This window comes from Tinamus guttatus, unplaced genomic scaffold, assembly GCF_059628265.1.
Source record: "Tinamus guttatus ecotype Peru unplaced genomic scaffold, ASM5962826v1 Tinamus_guttatus_pri_ptg000074l, whole genome shotgun sequence".
NCBI classification, from domain to species: domain Eukaryota; kingdom Metazoa; phylum Chordata; class Aves; order Tinamiformes; family Tinamidae; genus Tinamus; species Tinamus guttatus.
The window spans coordinates 157384-182093 of NW_028288608.1; the positions used below are offsets into that span (position 1 = coordinate 157384).

The 24710-nt window shown below is 64.6% G+C and overlaps 4 protein-coding genes across 5 annotated transcripts; 2 read left to right on the plus strand and 2 right to left on the minus strand.

Annotated features, from left to right (window-relative positions):
* The first annotated feature begins 600 nt into the window (after positions 1-600).
* ZNRF1 (zinc and ring finger 1) lies at positions 601-17048 on the plus strand. Its single transcript, XM_088519830.1, has 5 exons — positions 601-1057; positions 15564-15659; positions 16171-16276; positions 16478-16568; positions 16937-17048. The coding sequence occupies exons 1-4, from the start codon at positions 625-627 to the stop codon at positions 16533-16535; spliced, it is 693 nt and encodes a 230-aa protein (XP_088375956.1). The 5' UTR covers positions 601-624; the 3' UTR covers positions 16536-16568; positions 16937-17048.
* Positions 17049-18531: 1483 nt separating this feature from the next.
* On the minus strand, positions 18532-21194 carry LDHD (lactate dehydrogenase D). The gene is made up of 11 exons (XM_088519812.1): positions 21129-21194; positions 20926-21038; positions 20380-20521; positions 20161-20302; positions 19864-20023; positions 19593-19792; positions 19381-19509; positions 19173-19300; positions 18978-19068; positions 18792-18903; positions 18532-18722 (listed from the first exon to the last, which is right to left on the minus strand). Exons 1-11 carry the CDS (start codon positions 21192-21194, stop codon positions 18557-18559), a joined length of 1449 nt encoding a protein of 482 aa, XP_088375938.1. The 3' UTR covers positions 18532-18556.
* A 130-nt stretch (positions 21195-21324) lies between these two features.
* Positions 21325-22200, minus strand: LOC148595708 (chymotrypsinogen 2-like). The gene is made up of 4 exons (XM_088519831.1): positions 22194-22200; positions 21779-21883; positions 21585-21718; positions 21325-21511 (listed from the first exon to the last, which is right to left on the minus strand). Exons 1-4 carry the CDS (start codon positions 22198-22200, stop codon positions 21350-21352), a joined length of 408 nt encoding a protein of 135 aa, XP_088375957.1. The 3' UTR covers positions 21325-21349.
* Positions 22201-22779: 579 nt separating this feature from the next.
* On the plus strand, positions 22780-24685 carry LOC104573898 (chymotrypsinogen 2). Of its 2 annotated transcripts, none has more exons than XM_088519813.1 (7): positions 22780-22855; positions 22947-23050; positions 23141-23211; positions 23286-23382; positions 24076-24256; positions 24317-24450; positions 24524-24685. In XM_088519813.1, exons 1-7 carry the CDS (start codon positions 22780-22782, stop codon positions 24683-24685), a joined length of 825 nt encoding a protein of 274 aa, XP_088375939.1. The 2 variants fall into 2 exon arrangements, with proteins under 2 accessions (XP_088375939.1, XP_088375940.1); XM_088519814.1 differs by having other exon boundaries at positions 22780-22834; positions 22935-23050.
* The last annotated feature ends 25 nt before the right edge of the window (positions 24686-24710 follow it).

Genomic DNA, 24710 nt, shown 5'->3' on the forward strand with positions numbered 1-24710 from the left:
CGCGGGCCCGAGCGCGGCTCCGCGGCGGCGGGCCCGAGCGCGGCGCCCAGGCGGCAGCGCGGGGGTTAATGGCGGCGGCGGTGGGGGGGCGGGAGCATGCGTGCTGCCGGCCTCTATTGTCTCCGCCGCGGCGGGCGGCGCGGCGCGGCGGGGGCGGCGGAGGCCGCGGCGGGCGCAGTGCGGAGCCGCGCGGGGCGCCCCGCGCCACCCCCCTCCATGGGCCGTCCCCCCGCCACGGGCCGCCGCTGAGCGTCTCCGCGGCTGCCGGCCGGGCCGCGAGGCAGAAGTGAGGCGGGCGGGCGGGCGGACCCGGGCGGCTTCCCCCTCCCCTCCTTCCCCTTCTCCCGTCCCTCCCTCCCTCCGCGGCCCCGCGGCGCCGGTGCCCTTCGCAGCCTCCCCGCTCCTCCCCGGCCGCGGCGGTGGTGTCGCGGCGCCGTCGCCCCTGCGGGCCCGGCGGCGCGGGGCGGGGGGGGGGACGATGCCCGGGGCGGGGATGAGTTTTAATCCTTAGCTGCCCGCGCCCCCCCGCTTCCTTCCTCCCGCTCTCGCCTCCCGGCGGCGGCGGCGGGGGCGGCGCGGCCCGTTCCCCGCGCGGGCGCTGTCGCTCGGCTCCCTGCGGCGCCCATGGGGGGCAAGCAGAGCACGGCGGCCCGCTCGCGGGGCCCCTTCCCGGGCGTGTCGACGGATGACAGCGCCGTGCCGCCGCCGGGGGGCCCGCCGCACTTCGGCCATTACCGCGCGGGCGGCGGCGGCGGCGCCATGGGGCTGCGCAGCCGCTCCGTCAGCTCGGTGGCCGGCATGGGCATGGACCCCGCGGCGGGCGGCGCCGTCCCCTTCGGGCTGTACGCGGCGGCGGCACGGGCGGCGGGGGAGGCCGAGCGGGCCCCGGGCGGCGGCGGCGGCCCGGGCGCCGACTCCACGTACGCCCATGGCAACGGTTACCAGGAGACGGGAGGCGGTCACCATAGAGACGGGATGCTCTACCTGGGCGCCAGGGCCTCACTGGCCGACGCGCTGCCCCTGCACATCGCGCCCCGCTGGTTCAGCGCGCACAGCGGTGAGTGCCGCGCTCGGGTCCCTCCGTGCCTCCCGGGGTCCCTCCGTGCCTCCCCAGGCCTCTCCGTGCCTCTTTGGGGCTCTCCCAGGGGCACTTCATCCCTCCCGGGGCTCTCCCATCCCTCCATCCGCAGGAGTCCCTGGGTGCTGCAGCTTCCTCATGGCCACCAGGCCGCAGCTGCCTGGTAAGGGGGGTCTCTTGCCCCTCTTGGCTGGTCCCCCACCGCATCCGCCACCAACCCCATGGGCGAGTGAGCACCCAGGCTGACACTCGCTGCCTCTGCTGCACCAGTGTCAAGGTCAAGGAAGCAAAGGGTTGTGAAGAGAGGAGGCTCTGGGAGGGAAGGCCGGGGACGTGGCATCCCCATCCCCCCCGGGACCTGGGCGAGGGCTGCACCTGCCTCTTCTGATGGAGATGGTGGGGAGGGCGGCGGGCAGTTGGGCTCGGTGGTTCTACGGGTAGAGGAAGCCCTTGGGAATGAGGTGTGGGACGTCTCTGCTTTGTTTCGCCTGATAAAGGGCCGGGGAGAGGCTGCCGCGGGTTTCCTTGTGGAGCCAGCTGGCACCGCGGCGGTGCTGAGCAGGAAGCAAGAGCCGGTTGGGCGCTCGCGCAGGAAACACGCTTGGCTCGGAGAGGGGGCACCGGTGCCCCGTCCTCACCCTCCCTGCTGGGCCCTGACGTGCATCCCGCGCTCGGGAGAGGCGCTCCGGCTGGGAGCAGGGCTGTGTCACTGACCTAGTTTTGGCTGGGTACAGGGAGCGAGGTGGGAGGTCCTCCCTTCCCCTGCTGGCTGGAGGGGAAGTCGTTTCAGGGATGTCTCCTTGCATTTCCTGGAATAGTCTGGGATTTTACTGCCACCCGGCCCCTGAGCTCTTTTTTGGGCCCTCTAAGTGCTCTCATTCCATGACGTGGTTCTGGGAATTTCATAACGCCTCCTGGGACCATGCCTCATTTTCAGGAAGGACGGAAACTGAAGCAGTGGGCGAGCACAAAGGGCAAGGTCAGGCTCGTGGGGCCCGTTTCCCTACTGCCCTGTTGGGGGTTGCTTGTTCTTTCCCTCACCCTTTCTGCTGTGCGTCTCTCACTGGATCCCTGGTTGCGGAATATCCCAGTCCCAGCTCCTGTTGATCCACACAGGCACTTGCATCCCCCTGGCAGGCGGAGCGGCCTGGCTGCCGCGAGGGCCTGGGAGCCAACGCTGAGCCCTCCTGCACCTTTCTCGCTCTGTGACCTTGTGCAGGCCATGCTGCTGCTCTCGTTTCTCAGCGCCAAAGGAACCCAATGTGCCAGAACCCCCGCAGAGATCCCATGGGCTCCGAGCAAGCACGCTGCTCCGTGTGCCGGGCGGCCGCCCACTGAGTCCGGCCGGGGGCAGTTGTGGACTTCAGTTCTCAAACTACAGCACTGAGAGGGAAAACCTGTCCTAAAAAATACACCGACTGCAAAATAGGGGAAGCTTTTTTTCCCAGTCACTTACGTGACTTAGTAAGACGCTCGAGCTAAACCCACTGCCCTTGAGATTGCAGTGCGGGCTGGGGTGATGCTGCAGGAACTGGGTTTTGCCGATGTCTGTTTTGGGACCCTAGAGCGTTTGCGCCGCACTGAAGTGTGTGCGGGCGGCAGCAGCAGCAGCAGCTTAGGCCACGTTGAAGTCGGTCCTGGTGATCTTTATTCCTTGCTGCTAGAGAAGGAGTGGAGGAGGCTTAAGCACCGACAAGTTTTCAGAATGACTTATCGGACTCCTGTGCTTTTCTTGTCGGTGTGAGAGGTTAATGGATGCTTGGGCGACCTCGGGGAGAGTGCGAGGAGAAGTAATCCCCCTCGGCAGTGCTAAAACTCCTCCTAACCTTCCTCTGCAGAGGCTGAGCTGCAGTGGGGCGGCTGCGAGCCACGTGCCTCCCCCGTGGCCCCGCTCCTCTTGCAGAGCTCGGCCGCTCCGCTGGCCCCCACGAAGGCGAAGGGAGAGGAGCTTCGACGCTGGCGTGGGGCAGCTTTCCTCGCTCGTGCGTGCAAGGGCAGCTCAGGAGCGGGGACCCGCTGCCGTGCTGGGCTCCAGCGGGGAGCCCTGGCCTCGCAGCGCTGCCGTCGAGGCCGAGCGACGAGGGCAGCGCGGGCGGGATTGGGGCCGCACTCCTCGTCTGCGGTGCCGGCTCCGCGCGGCCCTGCCGGCACCTGCCCTCCCGCTGGGACACGGGCTGCGCGGGGCATGGTGCTAAGCCCCCTGCTCCCAGCTGTGCCCGTGGGTGGGCGGCTCGCAGGGAGCCTGGGACGTGCTCCCCGGGGCTGCAGCACTGCACGTGGGTGCAGCTCCGCCGGCACCAGGCCCCGTGTCTTCCCTCCGCCTCCTCCAGCGGGAACGGGCGGCAGGGGAGAGCAGCGCCTGGCAGCCGCGGGGAGCAGTGGCTCCTTGCACGGGGGCCTCCCCGACGCAGCGATGGCTCCCTGTGTGCTCAGCCCCCTTGTGCCTGCCGCGCTGCGCGGAGAGGCCGCTGCTGAATCACTGCTGGAGCAGCGGGAGGCTTCCCACAGCCCTGCCAGGGCTGGGCGAGTGGCGTGGGGTGCCCGAGGGAGGCCCGAGTGCCTCTTTCCAGCAGCCGGAGCGAGCGAGAGGTTCAGTCCGTTGTGCTGGGGCAAGTCCCTCTCTCCTAAGGTACTAGGTAGTTCCTGTCGTTAGGTGGTTCTCATTTCCTGGCAGGGACTTTCCCAGATGTGTCTGCCAGCCAAATAAGAGACGTAATTGCTACAGCTCCACCTGAACCCGCTCTCGGGTTTCCATGGTTGCTCAGGCTTTCTGGGGTCTGTTTTCTGACGGGGAAGGTGACCTGAGAGCTTTTGCATTTAGCGCTGGACCCGTTCTCCATAGCTCTGAGACACTTAGACCCTCTCGGGAGAGCCACGGAAAATGAGGCCTGCTGTCTGCCAGTCTATGTTTTCAGCTTTATATGGTTTCTTAGTATTGGTCTTGTTATCCATCTTCATCATAGGATCTTGGGGAGTTTGCAGGGACTGTAAGTAGCTTAAGTTTATCTGGAAATCCCCCCTCATCAGCCAAAGCCCTTGGATTTAGCGGAGCTTCAAACACCCGTATCTCCTTGTGTGTCAGCTAGCCCAAGGAGATGCCCGGCTCATCTTTCTGGGTAATGCCGTCAGGAATAGCACGAGCTCTCTGTGCGCTGACGGGATGAGCTTTTGTGTGGAAGCAGAAAAAGATCTGGGAGGATCTTGAGGTTTCCTTCGCCCAGCGACTGCCGCGATCTCGGCAGCCCCTCGACCTCGGCGGGAGGGTTTGTGCCCGCGGGGAAGGCAGACGTGCAGAGCAGGGACAGCAGACGAGGGCCCGGTGGGCTGTGTCCTTGCGTGGGCAGCGGCGAGCTGAGGGCTGCGCGGCGAGACGAGCTGGAAGCGCCGTTTGGTCGGACTCGGGGAGCGCATCCGCTGCAGAGGGCGCGTGGCTGGAGCACGAGCAGCCGGTCTGCGTGTGCGCGGCTGGGCCGGGAAGCGCGGCTCGTCCCTGCCGGCACGGAGGGGACACGGCTGTGATACGTCCCTGCTCTGTAAGGTTCAAGTTGAGCCTTTTCTCATCGGCGCACAAAGATGCTCCCATGCAAACTTGTCCTGCCTTTGCAAACTCCAAACCGAAACTGAAAGACTCGATTCTAGCTTGCCCGTCGGCGGGCCGGGAGCCCACGCACGCTACACGGATGGGCTTTCCTGGCAGCAGCTTTTCACCATCCAGGTCTGGTACCTGCTTACCCACCTTCCTCTAGAGGGGCTAGAGGAGGAGGAGGATGCTCCAAGGTCTGCAGAACCTCAGAAATCTCTTCTTGCTAGTGGAAATTTCCCAAGGAGGCTCTGCTCCACCTTTTGATGGCTCTAGCACTGGTGGCTGCCTGCTGCCAAGCTCAGGCACCTGCTGCTTGTCCGAGCTGCTTGAGGGGCAAGGAGAGGTCCAGCTGTTGCCCCCAGCTACCAGTATCCAGCTGTTGGCCTGAGGGATGCTGCCTTCCCCCCGTTGTGGTGCCGGCCGGACACGTACTCCAGGGACGCTGCAGCCGATGCTCTCGTGCTCGCCGGACTGACCCACTTCCTAGCCAGGATTGTCGTCCCGGCCCATGACGTCAGTTTATCCCGTGCTGGTTCGTTTTGCTGAGATGTGTTCTTATTCTTATTGGCTTCTCTTATTTATTAATGCACAAGTAGGGTTCCTCTCCCTCTCGATCGTTGGCCCAAGAATCGATCAAATGCAGACATCTTTGGTGGAGGAAGGATGCAGGAGCTGGCACCCAGCCAGAGGAGCCCTTGAGAATCCCAGGAAAAAAAGCCGTTACATACTGAAAATTATTTTCAAGAGAAACATAGAATAGACACAAGGAGGGGGGAAAAATCCACTTTGGAAAAAAATAGCTTATCTTTTCTCCAATGTAATCTCCCCTGTGGCAGGTCAGACAGGCAGCGGAGCGCTCTTGGTTTTCATGGGTTCCTTCCACAAGACCGAGTTTCTTGGCACCTCGGCAGTGCGGCGGGTGACCGCCCGGCTCATCTCCTTGTGTGCTGCTGCTGCCGTTGAAGACCAAGATGTCTCTAATGTGTGGATTTCTTACCAGTGAGGGTGACAGAGCACTGGAACATGCTGCCCAGAGAGGTTGTGGAGTCTCCTTCTCTGGAGATCTTCCAAACCTGCTTGGACGCAGCCCGGTGCCACGTGCTCTAGGTGACCCTGTGTGTGCAGGGGGTTGGACTGGATGATCTCTAGAGGTCCCTTCCAACCTTAAGCATCCTGTGATTTAAGTGATAGGAGGCAGCTTCCTCTTAAAAATTGAAATCTGGCATCATGAGGGCATGCGGGCCGTTGGCACGAGCAGCTGAATTGAATTTGCCTGCTGGACAGTGCATGCCAGAAGGGCAAGGGTGACCGCGGAAAAGAGCCCACTGGGGGCAGTCCCCAATACGGGCTGTTTCGGGGCAAAACGAACCTGGCTGCCGGCGGTGTTCCGGGGCTGCTGAGGCGCGCGGGGAGGCCAATGCGGGGCTGCTCCTCACTCCATGCGGATCGGCTTCCCAGGCTGGAGCTGCTGAGCACTTGGCGCCAGGCGCCCCGGGGGCCGGGCCCCTGTCCTGCCCCCAGAGGACACAGAGGCAGTGGCAGGGTGGCCTCCACAAGCTCCCTAGTGCCCCGGGGCTGCCCTGGAAGGGCCCCGGGCTCGGGACACTCCCAGGCCTCGGCATGCGAGGAGCATGCGAGGGACTTGTCGGGTGGTGCGGACCACGGGGGTGTTTCTCGAGGGCCTGGAGCTGCAGGACAGGGCAGCGGCAACGGGTCGGCGCCTGCGCGCGCCCTCTCTGCTGGGGCGTCCGAGCAGCCCTCGTTCCCAGTGCGGTGCGGGAAGGATCTGGGGCTCCCGCTGCGCTGGCAGGAAAAGCACCTTTGGGCACGCTCTGCTTGTTGCCTACCAGGTAAAAATTCCCGTTTCTTGCCATGTTCCACTGGAAAAGAGGCGCTTCAGAGGCCAGAGCGACCTCCATGTGTCCCGCATGCCCCTGGGGCCCAGAGTGGCCCAGGGGACGTATCCAGGCCCGCAGGAGCTGGGAATTGCAGGGCTGAGCAGGAGGCCTTGGAGGGACCCAAGGGCTCAGAAGGAGGTGGCCAGGAAGTTGCCGCGGGCCCCTGATCTGCTGGGTTTGGAGCGAGGCCCAAAGCAACCGGCGCAGGTCGTGCGCTGGAGCTGTGCGGAGGTGGGAGCTCCGTGGGAGCTCCGTGCTGACTCCGCCTCGCAGCCAGGAACTCCGTGGGCTCCTCCTCGAGGACGGGGTTAGTCAGCGGAGTGACTCACGCCAACGGTCCCCAAGGGGAAAAGTCCAACTCTCTCCCTTTCCGCTTTCCAAGTCGTTGCATCCTTCCGGGCTTCCGGAGAATCCCAGACGCTTTTCCTGCCTCAGCCGAGGGCCCCACGGCTCCAGGAGTTTCCAATGAGCACAGCCCAAGGCTTGCTGCCCTTAGCAGCGCTTGCAGTGAGACCTTCTCCTTCATGCATCAAACACCTGGAGGCACCTGCAAGTAAATATGGCTATAGTGTGTGGCCGTGAGGCTGGAGGCTGCCTTGGGACCCATCCGTGGGCGTCTAAGTTGTTGGTGCCTTTGCTGTGCTGTCAGCAAGGACCCGCTGCCTAACCGTGCTGTCCCCTGCGGTGCTAACGTGCACGTTTGGCTACAAAGCAGCTCGTTCTCCGGGACCGGGGGAGTGTTTCTGCAACCCAAGAGGAGCAGCTGGAAGGCAGGGTGACCCCCAGGCTTCCTTTTCTCCTCCAGGGTCAGGGGAGCTGATGTGGATAAGGAAGGGAGATGGCGTGGGGAGACCCCAGCCCTGGGAGCGGAGCCCGGCTTGCTGCAGCTGGAACTCCTGAGTCAGCCCTGGCAGGGGGCTAGCGTGGGGCCACTGCGCGCCTGCCGCAGGGGTGAGCCTGCCCCAGAGCTGCAGCCATGGCCATGAAGGGGGCAGCGCCGCCGTGGCGCAGGCCTGGGGGGACGCGTGGGGGCTGTTTGCACATTGTCCCCGAGGATGTGCGTGCGAGGACGAAGGCTCTGGACCACCAGCCCCGGGTGGCTGCTTGGTGCTGCCGCCAGTGTCCCTGCATGGGCTGCAGGTGCAGGACCCCCCGGGTCAGCATGGCAGCATCCCGGGCTCCAATTGCTCCAGCGCACCCATCCCGAGGGGCTCCCCTTTCCCTCTCACGTCTCCCGCCCCTTCCCAACTCTCCGGCTTTCCTCAGCTCCACTGCTGCAGTCTGCTCTGCTTCTTCCCTTCCTCCCACGCCGCCCCCAGAAGAATCTGGCTGGCTAAAAAAATCTTTGCATCCCGAATGGCAGCGAGCCGGCTGCGGGCTCCCGCAGCGCCGCCCGCCCGCGTCCCGCTCGCGGCCCCAGGGAGGCTGCGGGCAGCGCTCGAGCCGGCTCGTCACCCGCGGTGGCCACGCGCCGCTGCCCCCCTTCCGGCCTCGGGAAGGTGGGATGTTTCGCTTTGGCCGTGGACCTGCTCCTGGTGCTTTCCCCACCTCCCTGCGACCTTGAGTTGGAAGGAAGGACGCTTGGATGGCCCTTTTTGGGAGCCGGGGGATGAGGCTGCTTAAGTGCCCTGCTGTTTCCTGCCTATGTGTTGCTGCTCGGGTGAGCCCTCGCGCTGCTGCCGTCGGCAGCGCGAGAGCTGGGCGCCGCCGGCGCCGCCGTGTCCTGCTCGGAGCAGCTTCCGAGCAGGCTGCAGCTCCTGGGTCTGCACCTTGCGGGCGCCACTTCTTTGCGCAAGGGGGATTGGGTTTGGGCCCCATCCTGCGCCTTGCTCTGGCCTCCGAGCGAGTAGTGCAGGTGGCAGAGGCAGCGTGGCGTTTCCAAGCTGCCTGCCGGCCTCCCCCGGCTCCAGCCTTCACGGTGAAGCGTCTGTGCCGCCCCGCGCCCCGGCCCATGCAGCGGAGCCCCGCGCTGCTCGGACGGCGCTCTGCATGGCTGCAGCATGCGCTGCACTGCGCTGCGATGGGCGCCACTCGGACGGTGCTCTGCAGCGTGGGCTGCGCCGCTCCGCTCGTGCGGTGCTCCACGTGGCTGCAGCGTGGGCTGCGCCGCGCTGCCACGGGCGCTGAGGCTCCACGCACGTGTGGGAGGGAGCGGGCACACGGAGCAGAAGTGACTCAGGCCGTGGCAGAGCCAGGGTTAGATCTGAGGTCTCTTCCCTCGATGCCTCATGCCCCACAGCCATAGGGAGCCTTGAACCTTGGCCCCGAAGGCTACGTGTGGGATAAGTAAGTCCCGTGAAGCTGTGGGGACGTGACGAGGCTCGGGGTGCCTGCAGGCTGGCTGGGGTGGGTGTTTGGTGGCTGCTCTGCTGTTCCTGCACCTCCTCTGGGGCTCTGGCCGCGTGCCAAGGCTTCATGTAGGCACCCCGTGGTGCAGCCGGGCTTTCGGGGGTTTGCAGCTTCCCTCAGGATAGGTGCTGCTCCAGGAGGAGGATCTCCGCGCAGGTCCTCAGCTCCCTGTGGTGCCCGAGTGGTTTTGCAGCGGTGCTGGGCCTGCCTGGATGGAGGTTAACGTGCCTTCCTGTGTGCCGTCCGCTTGCCTCCTTGCGCTGTCCCGGGACTGTTGCTCTCAGAAAATGAGATCACCTTAAACTAAGGGGAATTTATTTCCTAGCCAAGTGGGAGCGGCTGGGTCTGATATCTGGGCTCTGCAGGTTTCCTTCCCTCCGCTGGGCAGGAGGAGGGCCCCTCTGCGATCGCCTCCGGCCGCACTCCTGTCGCCGTTGGAGCGTGCCTGTATTTTGGTCGTGCTGGCCCTGTCCTTTTCCCTTGCCTGCTCCCGCTTTGCGCAAAAGTGGAGTGAAGCCTCTGCAGGTGTCCCAGCACCAGTGCTATTTCCTGTTCCCACATGGCGCTTCATTTTCCGTATGCAAGAACTTATGGAATGTGAAACGTGCCGGGGCCAAAGGGCTCTGGGAGTGAGGAATGGAGCCAGGCTGCGGCGGAGCCTCTATGGGCTGTGCTGGGGGAAGGCTCGCGAGGGCTAAGGAACACGGAGACAGTTCTGAGCTGCATTTCCTTCACTGGGGAGGCGCCAGGACTTCCCTTCAGCTGCATTTTTGGACCACATATTTGCTATGTTTGTCTCACGCTGGGCTGCATCCTCACCTGGTGTAAGTCAGCAGGGCTCCCGTGAAACCACGGAGTGGCTGGAAGGAAAACCCTTGGACGGGAGCCCGGGATGCTCTCGGGAGACGTGGAGGAGGGCTGGCTGGCTGAGGCCTCGCCCGAGCCCTTCTGAGGAGGATCCAAGGATGTCCCTCTGCTCCCGCATCCTGTGGGGTGACAGGGCACGGGGCGCGTGACATGGCGCCGCTGGCAGCGGGCACCGCTCCTGCGGCCGGCGGGCGCTTTGGAGTGTGCTTAGCTGGCTCCTGCGCAGCAAGGCTCGCGGCGCTCCCGTGCTCTGTCCATGCGCTTGGATCCTGCAGCCCGGAGCAAATCTGCTTGTTTGAGGCATAGTTTCAGGGAGCTTCTAGCCAGGTTTCTCAGGGATTCCTGCCTTCCTCCTCCCTTCCGCACCCTGCGAGCTCTGACTTGGCATTTTCCTCTCAGAGCCCAGGGTGCCGTGCAGCAGTGGAGCACTGTTCCCTGCAATTAGTCCAGCTGCTGGAAATACATGGAGGGTCTCCTCACACCTGGGCCATGCCCCTTGCCCTGCCAGTGCTGTAAGCGATCCCGACGTGACCTGCTCTCAACCTGTAAGTGATCTGCGGAGAGCTGGGGAGAGCGGACGAGGCTTGAAGCTTCATGGCTCCTGCGCACACTGCAGCTTCAGGGCCAAAGGGCCAGGGGGACCGGCAAAGCTCTTGATGTGGGGAGGCCTTTTCTTCGTCCCCGTGAGGTCCTGGCTTCGCGCTCCGTGCCGGGCCGGCTCAGCGACGCGGCGCCCCAGGGTGCTGCAGGGCTGCAGGTTGCTCTTTGGCTGCGTTTGCCCTAGAAAGGAGCAGCCTCGTGGCACCGGCATCAGCAGAGGGGTATTGGCACCGAGCTTTGGGCTGTGCTCTCAGGGAAACGCCGGGCTTCGTCTCCTCTGGAGGAATCTGATTTCAGAAATAAAGGAAGGAATTATTGATAAAATTTGCACCAGTTGCATTTATATGCTCTCTGCATGCACATCTAACAAACAGAAGGTTTGGAGAGGATGCGCAAAAACTGTATGTGTCTGTCTCTGCCGTTGCGAGCGGTGTCACAGCTTGTACCCTAAGAGAGAGCATTTCTCAGAGAGTCCTGTTCAGCATTTTCCATCCCCAGGGTCTAGCCCAGCTCGGCTAGGAACAAGCCCCAGCGGCGGGAGCTGGCGCGGCGTGGCGGAGCAAAGCCGTGTCCTTGTGCTGGGCCGTCGCGTCCTTCCCGTTCGCTGCGCGGGGAAGCAGCACGCGGCACTGTGTCGCTGCGCCGCGCACGCTCGGCGCCTTCACTCTGGGCTTTCAGCGCGCGGCATCCAGGCACAGGGCCCACGGAGGGCCTTGGCAAGGAGAAGGCGCGTGTGACTGTGACTGTGTCCGTGTCCCAGTTCTTGGAGGCTTCTGTGAGCCACGCGGGCTGCTGTGGGCGTCACCGGCGGAAACCCAGAGCCCTGGAGCCTGGCTTCGTGCAGCGCGGGCTGCCTTTGGGTTGAAAGCACCGAGCAGGTACGTGGGTCGCATGTTTTCTGCATGACGTGTCGCTGATGCAGGAGTCGCAGGTTCCCGAATGGTTGAGGTTGGCAGGGCCCTCTAGAGACCAGCTAGTCCAGCTCCCTGCTCCAGAGCGCGGGGCACAGGGTGACTAGGCACGTGCATCCCCGTTGCAGGCTCTTCCCAGGCAAGCTGAGTGCCGCTTCCTCGAGGCGCTGATGGAAATGACCGCTGCCGGCTAATCTGCACCAGGGTGGCTCTTAATTTCCGACGTCACTCATTGACCTAATTCTTGGAGGCCATGTCAGCACCTTCTCGAAGGCTCCGGGTGCCCATGGAGGGACAACTGCTCTGCCTGCTGCACCTCTCCCTGCATCAGAGGAAAACCTGGAGTGCTTGTGGGGCAGCCCTGCATTTTGGGGCTCGCTAGCATCCTTCAGAAGCCCCGTGTGTGCATGCCATGCGTGTGCCATGCGCCCGGGTGAGGAAGGGAGGGCAGGCAGGAGGAGGTGGGAGGGTCCCATCTCTGCTTGAGGAAAAGCTCTGAATCAGGGATAACTCGGCTGTGCTTCTAAGGCCATGCTTGCTGGAAATGTGCCTCCAGCCTCCCCCTATCCTCAAAACCTCCCGGCCTGAGCTGTGCTGCTTTTGGCACCACCAGGGTTAACTATTGGGCTCTCTTAGGACCCGGTGTAGGCTTCAAAGGTTCCCAGCTCTACTTCATGTGGCTCTCTAAAATTAACCGTCTAACCTTCCTAAAAATACTCAGAGGGCACTAGCCCTTGGAGAGCATAAGTACTGCTTGCTCACGGTTTCTAGACCAAGCCATTGGAGAGATGATATCACCTGCCAATGTATGTCTTGCAGCTCTAGAAAGCCCTTGGCGCTTGGTCTCCTGCACTGCACTGTGTCCTCAAATCTGATGTGCCACCAGTGAGTTCACAGCTTGGTCCTGCTGGGAGAGGAAGCAGCTCCAGGAGAGACTCGATAACGGCAGGGGGTGCGGGCTGGGACTGCCACGGGCCGCCTGTGACGTTCACGTTGGTGGGACCCCCCCAGGACCTTAGAGCAGCAGCTCCCTGCTAGCCCCGAGGCCGCTTCTGAGCGGCCCTGCGGGTTAGTCCTAGGTGCTCTGCTAGGAGGCAGAGAGCCTTGGAGGGGAGCTCGCGGGGACACCTGCTGCCTGTGTGCCCACCTCCCTGCTTGGAGAGATGCTGCCTTGGAGAGCAGGGGCGCCAGGCCCTGGCACGTGTCCCCTGCCCCAAAATGCTCCCTGCCACCTTCATCCCTGTCCGCCCCTTCTCTCTGCCGGGCTGGGGACCGGCCCAGGAGCTCGAGCTGGGCCCTTCCTCTCTCTCTGGCTCCAGTGTGTCGGAGGAGGGCCGAAGGGGCTCCGGGAGGAGAGAGGAGACGAATTTTCCGTGAGCAGCTGTCAAAATGCAATCTCCCATGTTGCCCGGGCTGGCAGCTTAGGCGAGATAAATTAACCGGGATTTCTGGGATCGTGGAAAACACCAGGGCCTGGTGGGGGCCTCTCTAGCAGCACCTTCCCTGGGCAGGTGGGCTCGGAGCTGCTGTCCTGCTGCCTGCGACGGAGCCGGGCGTCCTGCGGGCCGGGCTCGGTGGCCCTGGACCAACTTGCTGCCCCGCGCCTGCGGATGAGCCCCTGCAGGCCGCTGCCACCACTCCAGAGCCACCAACCCGGGATGCTCTAGCCCTTCCTTGGCTCAGTGCGACCTCCCCGCACTCGTGTCTCCAGTGCCACTGAACCACATGCCCAAACCCAGCGGGTGGCAGCTCTAGGGACAGGCGCTTTTGGGGGCCGGGGCAACCTGGCAAGGCCCCTGCGCCCACTGCTCGTGCAGCCGCAGCGCTGCCAGCTCCTCGGGCACCTGTGGGACACGTTTGTCACAGCCCTGGTGGCGCTGGGGCAGCGGTGACCTCTGGCTGCCAGCCCAGCTCCCTGCTGTCCCCTCGGCCTTGTGCAGGGGGTGGCAGCGCGTTGTGCGCCGGCTCCTCGCGGGACCCGCTCGCCGTGTCCGCGGTCCTGGCATCGCGCGGTGTAGACAGTTGCTTCTGCAATGCCAAATATTTCTGTGGAGAGCCAGGCCCCCGGCGCAGCGGCTGCTGCAGCCTCGCTCTGGCTCTGGCAGGGCAATGTGTGCGATCGCCTTTTCCCGAGAGCTTGTTGGAGTCCCAAAATAAACCCACCAGGCTGCGTCCTGGCCTTGGGCCGGGCTCACCCTCTCCGGTCATCCCGGCCCCGTTTATCCTGCTCCTTCCCTCAGCTCCCGGCGTCTCTGCCCTGCAGAGCCGCCCTCGCCGGGCCCTGGCCCACGGGGAGGCTGCTGAGATGGACCCTCCTGTGGCCCCACGGCCCCGGCTCATACGATCCCTTCAGGTGCTGCCGGATCTGGGGCAGCTGTTTAAAATAGCGTGCCGGCACGGGAAAAAAAAAAAAGTGGGGGATGAGAAACAGCCCCAACCAAGGGCTGTTTCACAACCGGCAGCTCCAGAGAAAAGGAGGTCTTAAAGGGCCACGGGCTGAGTGCCGGCGTCGCGCCTCGGGAGGGAGCCCCCTCGTCCCCTCCGTGCTGTGCTGTGACACGTTCTCCTATGCGGCTGCTGCCTTGCAGGGGGGGCCTCCCCTCACAGGAGCCGGGAATGGCCCCAACGGCCGTGGTGGTGCGGGATCTGCTTGGCCGGGGGGCCGGGAACGGCTGTCGCGACTGGGGCTTGTTTGGGCCTGCTGAAGGCCGGCTCGGAGGCCATCTGAGCCCTCTCTATAAATATACTGGGAGGGTAAGCGCCTGGGAGGCAAAAAAAGCTATTTACGCTCATGGGCACTGCTGACATGAGAAGAGACAGGTATAAATCGGTCAGGAGTAAATTTAGGCCGAAGATGAGGCGCTTTGACCCGTGCTCCTGGCGTGCTCGGGAATGGGCCCATGTTGTCGGCCGCGGCCTGCGGGGTGGAAAGCAGAGCCGCAGCCGTGCCCGGGCCGGCTCCTCGCAGTTGCGCGCTGCAGCAGAGGGGAGAGGACGTTGCCTCTTCGGCGCTCGGGGGTGTTTTGCCACCACTCGTTGGACGCAAGAGGCTCCCTGGTTTTGCAGCTCCCTTTAGCCTCGGTCGCTCCTCCTTGCGGCGCTCCGCCGCCAGCCGCGATGCGGCCCGTCGCCGCGCTGCCCTGCGAGATGAGAGCCCCGCGGAGGGGCAGGACGCTTGGCGTCTCCCTGCTGGGCTTTCGCCCTTGCACAGCGCGAAGCGGTCTCTATTTACAGCTGCTGCCGAGCCGCACGCCCGGCCAGCGGAGTCACCGGGGCGGCGATCCTTCCCTCCGGAATGCGTGACCACTGCTTTCCTCTCCGGCCCTGGACAGGCTCTGCGCTCTGTGAAGCGGCCCTGCAGTCAGACCTGATCTGCTTTTGACACCGGGTTCTTAAATTATCCGCTGCCTCCCTCCCGCCGGGCTCTCCCGAATGCTCCTGACTTTCCTTGTAGCTGTGGGTGTGCGGGGAGCCCCCGGCCCTTGGCTGTGTGCAATGCAATCCCCTCCCAAATTATCATCTAGCTTGCCAAGTTCCTTAAACTTGTTTTGCATTTGGACTTTGTCCCAGTTGCCTGAAAACTAGTTGAAGGGCTGTAAATGGGGTAAGGATGTGGGCTAATGGGGTGGTGGAGAGCCAAGCTGCATCCTCTAGTTCAGAAATGCCTCGGGTTGTCTGGAAGGAGGCAAGAGCATCAGGTTAACGCAGCGCCCAGATGGCTCTTAATTGCTCTCGGGGAGAGGAATGAGACAAAGAGCTCAAGGGAGATTAGTGAGACGGCCAGAGGGTGCTGGGATCAGCCTGGTGGCAGGGCTGGGAGAGCGGGGACCAGGGCAGGGCGAACGCGGGGCGGCAGCCGGCCGGGCGCCCGGCGGACGGTCAGGCTGGATCGGGACAGGGCTGGGAGCAGAGCGGGAGCCGGGATGGCTACGACGCCCAGGGCAGGGAGGGACAGAGCGGGTGACGCCCACGGCTGCCCAAGCGCGGGGACTCCCCCGGGGCCGCAGGGGGCTCCCGGCCCCGTGCGCGGGGCTGCCGCTCGCCCTTTAAGGCTGGGGAGCAGCTGGCGGCCACGTGTGCACTGCCCTGGCAGGCGCCCGCGGGCCGGCCGCGGGCACGGCGGCGCGGGCTCGGCTGGCCGTCCCCCCGTGCCGAGCATGCGCCCGCTGAGCCCGTGTCACCATGCAGGCGGCAGGTGAGGGGCTGCCCGCGGGCAGGGCGCCGCAAGCTCCTTGGGCTCCCCGCGCTCATGGCTCTTCGCGCTGCTCTCCCCTCAGGTTTCAAGTGCCCCATTTGCTCCAAATCCGTGGCTTCTGACGAGATGGAAATGCACTTTATCATGTGTCTGAGTAAACCTCGCCTCTCCTACAATGGTAAGCACCTCTCCTACAACAGGGACGCCGCGTCCTGCCGCGTGGGGACGGCTCCAAGCAGGCTGGAGAGGGCCACTGGCTGCCGGCAGCCCGGGCAGACGGAGCCGCCACGGTGCCAAGAGGGCTGCGCTCCAGCTGAGCCGAGCCACTCGCTGTGCCCTGCGCCGCTGCGGGCGCCTCGGGCCCCGTCGCGTGGGGGTAGAGGCTTTGCTCTCTCCCCGTGCAGCTCGCCATGCCATGCTGAGGGCAAGGCACACGTGTCCTCCACAGCAGGTGCTGCAGCGGGTCACCTGCCTTCCCCCCAGGGGATAGTTCAAACCCCGCCTGTCCGGCAGCAAGGTCTGGTGGGCTGAGCGCGGCGTCGGCAGGTCTGCTTCAAGCTCTGTTGCTCAGGGTGGCTTGGGTGACTCTCCCGTCCTCCCCGGCCATGCCCGGGCTGCCTCTCGTGCCCGCGGGAAGCGCGCTGCCATGGCACAGCATGTCTCACCGCTCCCCTCCGCTCTGCTCCCAGATGATGTGCTGACCAAGGACGCCGGCGAGTGCGTGATCTGTTTGGAGGAGCTGCTGCAGGGGGACACGATAGCCAGGCTGCCCTGCCTCTGCATTTACCACAAAAGGTACCGCATGGTGCTGGTGGGCACCGCTGATGGGACGCGGCACACTGACTGCAAGGGGACAGCAATGGGGCAGGTGGCACCTGCCATTGCCTGCTTCTTCCTGGCATTCGCGGATGTCCGAGAGCATGGAGGGCCTATGAGGGGGCAGGCCGAGGTCTGGCGCCATGGGGCATGGCGCGTGACGCTCTCTCCTCTCTCCAGCTGTATAGATTCCTGGTTTGAAGTGAACAGATCCTGCCCAGAGCATCCTTCTGATTGACCCCCTGGGCGTGCTTGCTGGCTTCTCTCTAAGGTGAGCACGGCGGCATGCCCAGCACTGCCTCGGCCTGTGCCAGCGGTGCAGAAAGCAGCCGTTTTCGTGGTGAGCCCACAGCACTCGATTCGCTCTCCCACCCAGCATTAGCTCTGGGTGTTTGTAGCAGTGCTCGCCCACGAGAGGCTTCATGGAGGGACCTGTGCTCTGCCGGGGCAGGCAGGAGCACAGATGCTCTCAGCCCCTTTTCCATGTGTGCCCTGGAGTGGGCTGGCCACTGGAGGGGAGGAGAATGGATGTGCCTCAGTACGGGGAAGAGCTGGACAACGGGGTGGCCGTGGCTCCTGCACCCACGGTGTGGGCCGTGCTGTGCTGGTGCTCACCCGGGCTTGTCTCTGTCTCTGCAGGGCACCTTGCTATACCTGCTGTACCTCCTCTCCCTGTCCCACCCACCCTGTCTGGAGTTTTGGGTTGACTTCAAATTCCTCAAAAAGAAGAAGAAAAACGAAAAAACAGAAACTTGAATCCACTTGGGACAACGGCGATTTTTTATTTTATTATTTTTATTTGTGTGTTTTTTTTTTTTTAATTTAAAGGATTAAAAAATATATATATAACATCCAGGACAGACAGTGTCAGAAAAGCAGAGCAACCTCTGCGCCTGCCGGCACGGGGAGAGCCCTGCCCACCAGGGAGGCTGTGGGGCCGCTCTCGCCGCCCTTGGCCGAAACCCTGCCATGATGTTTGGCTTTTCTTCCCGACGCGAACGGAGAAGCTGCCAGGGGACAGCCGGCCAAACGGAGCACGCGGTATTTCTCGCTGGCACCCTCATCTCCTGCCCGGACTCGCCTGGCATCTGGGGGCTCTGCTTGTTTTTTTTTTGCACTGACTAACGGGAATTTTCTCCTCTGTCCCGTCTCCCTTTTGGAGATCACCGACCCGGACCTGGCAGTGTGAGACAGGGACTCTACCCCACGCCGGGAGCGGGGCCACTGCTCTTCCCCTGCAGAGGCGCTGAGGGGAGGCGGGGGGGGTCTGTCTTTCAAGTGTTTACAACAACAACAACAAAAAAAGAGAAAACCAACAAAAAAAAAAAAAAAAAAAAAAAGAAGCTTCGTGTTGACTGGTGTGTTCTTCGATTTGAGCTTCCCTGCCCCAGTGATGTTTACAGACTGGTCACTCTTTAACTCAGCTATAACCACTCAGAGACTGAACAGCCGCAGCCTCCCCGCCGTCCCCGTCCCGTCGCCGTCGGACTCCTTGTTGCCAAAACGCCCCCTCTACCCCTTTTTCTTTCCATCGCCTTCTGAGTCGCGAAAGCCTGGAGGAAGGGGCCGGGAGAAGGTCTCCCGCCAGCCCCGTGCGTGCGAGGGGCTCATCCAGGCACCGGTGGCCTCTCACCCGGCCCCAAGAGTTACTTTGATGCCTTTCCCTACTCGCAGAGGGGGGTTAAAGCTGAGGCATTTTTATTGCAGCTCGTCCCCATCCCTGTCCCTCCCAGCGCGGCGGACTCGTTTTCATTGGTGAGACCTCCCCTGCTGGTGGCCATGCCCCTGCGGGAAACGTTTCTGTATTTATATATGAAAAAAAAACTCCCAGAAAAGAAACAAACAAACAACGATGACAAAAAAAGAGTTCAGAGCTTGGGGGGAAGCTTCCTTCATTAGTCAAGGTGTTTTGATATGGTATTAAAACAATGTTCAATAAAATATTCACTGTTATTTTATTTCACTGGCTTTCTTGTGCAGCGCGCGCTGCCTGCTGGGGTGCAGGGCTCAGCGGTGCCTGGCACGGCCACGGCGGCTGCAGCTGCACGGTGCTAGGCGCGCTGCGGCTGTGGGCACCGCGGTCCGGAGCCCGAAGGTGACGGCAGAGGACACGGAGAGCAGGCGTTCAGCTTACTGGAGCGTTCCAAGGGCTGCGACCCACCAGGCCACAGCCGCAGCACCCGCCGGGGCCCGGCGGCCATGGGGCCCTGGGAGCAGGACGGGGCCGAGGCCCCGGGGCAGGCAGGCGCTCCGGCAGGGTCACAGCACCTTGCCGGGGTTCATGAGGTTCTTGGGGTCCAGAGTGGCCTTGATTTGGCGCATGGTGGCTAGGCCCTCCTCACCCACCTCCTCACGCAACAGCTCCCGCTTGCCCAGTCCTATGCCGTGCTCCCCAGTGCAGGTGCCACCCAGGGCCAGCGCCCGCCTGCAGGATGGTGGCATCAGTAGGGGCAGCGGGTGGCCCCACTGCGGCCCCCATGTCGCCCGCACCCACCTGCCCAAGCGGTTGGTGAAGTCTTCGACGCGCTGGGTCTCATCCAGGTCCTCGGGGTTGAAGATGAGGATGCAGTGGAAATTCCCATCACCTACATGTCCCACCAAGGGCCCTGTGGGGACGCGGGCACATTTAGGGCTCGGCATGATCCCTAGTGCCTGGGAAAGACGGGTGCTTATGGCCTACCAGTGAGGCTGGACTCCTCCAGGTCCCTCTTGGCCTCTACCACGATGTCGGGGAGGCGGGAGATGGGCACGCAGACATCCGTGGAGTAGCCCTGGAGAGGGGCCCAGCTCTTGCTACAGCCGGAGCCTGCTGCAGCGGTGCAGTGCACCCTGGGCCCGGGGCCCGCCGTGCAGGCCCTGCCAGGGTCCCACTCACCTTGCAGCCGGGCCGCAGGGCCAGCGCGGCGTACCAGGCGTTGTGGCGAGCGGCCCAGAGCTGCTCGCGCTCCTTGGCATCCTGGGCCCAGGCGAAGCCGGAGCCGCCATGCAGCTGCACCAGCTCCTCTGTGGCAGGGATGTGGGAGGCTTGAGGCCCCGGCTGTGGGTGCTGGGCGGCCCAACCCCGCTATCACCCCCAGTGCTACCTGTTTGCCGGACCTGCTCGGCCACGCTGTGCTGGGAGCCGTGGAGCTCCATGAAGAGAGTGGCCGCCACGGAGAGCTGCAGGCCACTGTAGCGGTTGCAGGCGTCCACCATTACGTCGTCCAGGAACTCTGGGGCAAGGGAGGCACCATGAGCTTTGACTGGGGGGGGGAAGGCACCCTCTGTGCCCCGGACACCCTTCCTGGCCACCCACCGATGCGGGCCACAGGCACGGCAGCCTGCAGGACACTGACGGTGCAGTCCACAGCTGCGCGGACGCTGGGGAAGGCGCTGACAGCCGCCACCACGGCCTCAGGGACGGGGTGCAGGCGCAGCGTAGTCTGCGTCAGGAAGCCCAGGGTGCCTTCGGAGCCCACGAAGAGCGAGGTCAGGTCATAGCCAGCTGCGCTCTTCCTGCCACCGGCACTGGGTAAGGGCGGCCGTCCCCGTGCCAGCACCAGCCCCAGCGCCAAGCCCACGACTACCTGAAGTGGCGGCCTTCCCCAGCCGTGTGGAGCAGGCGCCCGTCTGGCAGTACCACGCGCAGATTGAGCACGTTGGACTTCATGGTGCCGTAGCGCACAGCGTTCGTGCCCGAGGCGCCCGTGGCGGCCATGCCACACAGCGAGGCATCCGCTCCTGGGTCTGCGGCGGCAACGCATGAGCTGGAGGCGGCCGTGCCCAGAAACCCTGTGGTACCCCTGGCCCCACAGCTCCACTGGTGTTCCAGACCCGCTCCCCTCCACCCCCGTGTCACCAACACCCCCATGTCCACATGGTACCAATGGGGAACCAGAGCCCGCTGGAGCGCAGGTAGCTGTTGAGGGTCTTGCGCGTCACACCAGGCTCCACTGCCACCGCGAAGTCCTCGACACGCAGCTCCGAGATGCGGTCCATGCGGCTCAGGTCGAAGCACACGCCGCCCTGGGGCACCTGGCTGGCTCAGCGGGGCCTGTGGCACAGCCACCCCACGGCCCTCATGTTGCCAGCCCCGTCCGTACCTGCACGGCATTGACGCCGCCCTCAAGGCCCGTGCCAGTGCCGAAGGGCACCATGGGCACATCGTGGCGGTAGCAGAGAGCTGCCAGCTCCTGCACCTGCTGCACATCCTGGGGCCACACCACCACATCCGGAGGGGCACATCTGCAGCGACACAGTGGGCAGAGCCGCCCCCGCTGGCACCCAGCTGGGACGCCGGAGGAGACAGACCAGGGGCATCGTGGCCTTTGCAGCCTGGGTGCGGCCCGTGCGGCTGGGAGGACCCAGAGCCTCGGAGCGGGCAGGGCAGGGGGGTGGGAGCTGCAGCTGGCGTGAGGGGGCCCAGCTGCGGGGTAGAGGCTGCAGGGGATAGGATAAGCTGGGGCTGAGCAAAGCCCCAGTGGGCTGGGACGGGCTGTGCGAGGAACCCTCAGTGCGGGACATAGGACAGGGACTGGCCGTGCAAGGAGCCGCTGTGCAGGGACGGCAGGACAGGCCATGCAAGGAGCCTGGCACGAAGGGGACAGGCTGCGGAGGGCCCCTTCGCCTCCCGCAGCCCCGGCACCGACCTGTGCATGGACTCATCACGGCCATGCTGCTCCCGCACCGCGCTCGCAGCCGACACATTGGGCGCCCCAGCCACAGCCTGCAGAGCCTCCAGCAAGGAGTGGGGCAGCGGGCGCTGCGGGCAGCGCAGTCCTGTCACGGCAGGTGCCAAGGGAGCCCCGGCACCCCCACGGCTCCACGCCCCTGGCCCCCACCCATAGCCCACCTTGGTGCAGCAGCCACGGCGCCTCACGGCCCCCGCCAGCCCCAGCAGCCGCCGCAGGAGCGCCATGGCAGGGCCAGGGCACCCTCCAGCCCCAGCGGCCCTGCAGGCCCTGCAGGCCCCAGCGCCTTAAGGTGGCGCCAGCTTGGCTGCCACCGGCCCCATCCCCATCCCCGTACAAGGAAGCGCAGACCCGCGCTGGGCAGCAACGTTTATTGGCAGCCTCAGTTGGTCGCCAGGATGGAGTTGATCCAGGAGCGCAGCTTGGTGACGCGGGCATAGACGCTGGGCAGTGAGGGCAAGCAGCTGCTGCGGCCCCATGACATGATGCCCACCAGGGTCCAGGCGCCGTCCTTCTGGCACACCAGCGGGCCCCCGGAGTCTCCCTGCTGGTGGGCGGCTGAGCGGGGCGCCCCACCGGGCCGGGCTGGCCGTGGGGGCGTCCGCTGGGGCACCTACCATGCAGGAGGAGGCGCCGTTGGCGCCCGCACACACCATCACGTCAACGATGCGGAAGCCCCAATACTCCTTGCACTGCGCGTTGGTGAGCAGCGGCAGGGCCATTTGCTGCAGCAGTGCCAGCGTCTGCGAGGCTGCAGGGAGCCAGGGCCGTGAGCACCTGCCTGGCAGCGCCACACGGGGGGGCGCCTTACCTGTGGGGTCGGTGAGGCCCCAGCCCATGGTGACACACGTGAGGCCACTGGGGAAGTCGACTGAGGCCTCGGGCAGGCACACGGGCGAGATGCGGGCAGGGGGTGCTGGGAATGGCCCAGGCGCTGGCCTTGTGCACCCCAGCCTTGGCAGATAAGCACAGCCCCTGGCCCCACTGCGGCACCCTGCCAGGACTGGAAAGGCAGGTGGATGCCCCTGCTGCCCAGGCCGCTGGCATGACCCCAAGCTCTGGGACAGTGATGTCCCCGAGCCTGCAGCCCAGCTGCAGCTCTGCTCCACTGCAAGGGAAGCTGGCGTGGCCCTCAGGGCTGCGCTGAGCAGTGTTGCTCGGCCGTCTCCAGCACTGGGGAGGGGAGAAGGGGGGGCAAAGGGACTAGGGTGCCCAGGACCACCAACCTCGCATTGTGAGCTGAGGCTCATCCACCAGGAAGACCCTAGAGTGCCTGGCTAGGAGAGGGGGACAAGTCCTGCGTGTGCTATACAGGCAGTGCCCACAGAGAGTGGCACAGCACGAGTCACTCAGGCTGGGTGCATGTGAGGAAACGCCAGAAGTCTCCAGCGTGATGGCCTCAGAGCAGCATGTGCTGGGCGTGGGGAGATCCCTGGCCAGGCCAGGAGGTGCTTCTGACTGCCTGGACACCTCCTCGTGTCAAACATGCTGCTGGGCATAGGGGAATCATAGAATTGTTATGGTTAGAAAAGACCTTCAAGAGCAAGTGCTGCCGTTTTGCAGAGCAGAGTAACAGAGAGAAGCCAGGACTGAGCAGAGCAAACCCCGTGGCAACCCCTTGGCAGTGGTATCAAGTACCCCAGTGCCAGATGCTGTGGTCCCAGACCCTTTCCAGGAGCTACGGCAGGATGCTACAGAAGGGCCAGGGGCTGCACTTATCTGCCACAGCTGGGGCATGCAAGGCCAGCGCCTGGGCCATTCCCAGCACCTGGGCATAAAGGGGCAGTGAGCGCTGGGCTGCCCCAAGACGCGATGGCTCTGCTGTGGCTGCTGGGCTGCCTGGTGCTGGCAGGCTCTGCCCGCACCGCCGACTCCCTGCCCAAGGTGGGTGAGTGGGGTGCAGGGACGCAGGGGAAACATGGTGCAGGGGGCAGCCAACATGACTGGCGCCCCTGGCTCATGGCTGCCTCTGCCCGCAGCCTGTGGTGTGCTCGCCATTGTGCCCATCATCTGTGGCTACAGCTGCATTGTCAACGGGGAGCCGGTGGTGCCCAGCTCCTGGCCCTGGCAGGTCTCCCTGCAGGTGAGCGCTGTGGCAGGGGCAGGTTGGGGCCTGGGACACTGCGAGTGGTGCCCACCCGGCCACACGCTCACGGCGGCTCTGCCCCGGCAGAGCAACAACGGCTTCCACTTCTGCGGCGGGTCACTCATCAGTGAGAACTGGTCGCCACTGCCCACTGCAGTGTCGGGTAGGCAGCAGGGGCACCACGTTGTAGGCACAGCCGCAGGGCTCTGCTGGGGCCTGTGGCGGTGCTTAGGGCCTGCCCCATGCCCAGGACCACCGACAAAGTGGTGCTGGGCGAGTATGACCTGGCATCGCCCTCCGCGGATGTGCAGGTGTTGGCCATGGAGAAGGTACCACCAAGCGCTGGCTGCGGCATGGGGGGCTGTGGCTGCGCGCAGGGGCCCTTCAGGCTGGGCTGTGGGCCCCGTCTCCAGCCTGGGCTAGGAGCGCTGCTGCTCGCGGCCCCCAGGCCGCCCCAGCCTTGGGCACTGGGCTTGGGCTCTGCTCGCTGGTGCCCCAAGCAGCCCAGCGTAGGGCTCTGTCTCTGTCTCACTAATGGTTCCTGGGGTGGCTGTGCTCGCTAGAGGAGCGGAGGGGAGCTGCTCGCGGGGTCCTCAAAAGCCCCAAGGTCCCTGCTCTGTGCCCATCCTGGCGGTGAGGAGCTCTGGTGCCCGGTGTCCCCGTCACTCCTGAGCACTGGTGTCTGCTCAGTCCCTGTCCCTCCCCGGGTGCCTGTGGTTGCTGGGGGGTCCCTGGTGCCTCCTGGCCCAGCCTGGGGTCTGCTTGCTGGGGAAGGGATCCGCCAAGAGGTGAGGGCCGGCTGCCCATGTCCCCAGGAGTCCCTGGGCTGTCCCCAGGACACTCGTGCTCCCCAGCGCCGCTCAGCCCCGAGCTGGGGCTGTTCCCAGTGTGCCTGGCTTGCGGGCTCTGCTCCCCAGTGCCCTCCATTGCGGCGGTCCCTGGAAGCTGGTGCACGCCGGAGCCTCCAGGTCTGGGCGTGGGGCGTTGTGGCCGGGTGCTGGGACCGCTACCGCTTGCGCCAGGTCTTCAAAAAGCCCAAGTTCAACATGCTGATCCTCCGCAACGACATCACGCTGCTCAAACTGGCGTCACCCGTGCGACTCTCCACACACGTCTCGCCCGTGTGCCTGCCCGAGGCCTCAGTCGACTTCCCCAGTGGCCTCACGTGTGTCACCATGGGCTGGGGCCTCACCGACCCCACAGGTAAGGCGCCCCCCCGTGTGGCGCTGCCAGGCAGGTGCTCACGGCCCTGGCTCCCTGCAGCCTCGCAGACGCTGGCACTGCTGCAGCAAATGGCCCTGCCGCTGCTCACCAACGCGCAGTGCAAGGAGTATTGGGGCTTCCGCATCGTTGACGTGATGGTGTGTGCGGGTGCCAACGGCGCCTCCTCCTGCATGGTAGGTGCCCCAGCGGACGCCCCCACGGCCAGCCCGGCCCGGTGGGGCGCCCCGCTCAGCCGCCCACCAGCAGGGAGACTCCGGGGGCCCGCTGGTGTGCCAGAAGGACGGCGCCTGGACTCTGGTGGGCATCGTGTCATGGGGCCGCAGCAGCTGCTTGCTCTCCCTGCCCGGCGTCTATGCCCATGTCACCAAGCTGCGCTCCTGGATTGACTCCATCCTGGCAGCCAACTGAGGCTGCCAATAAACGTTGCTGGCCA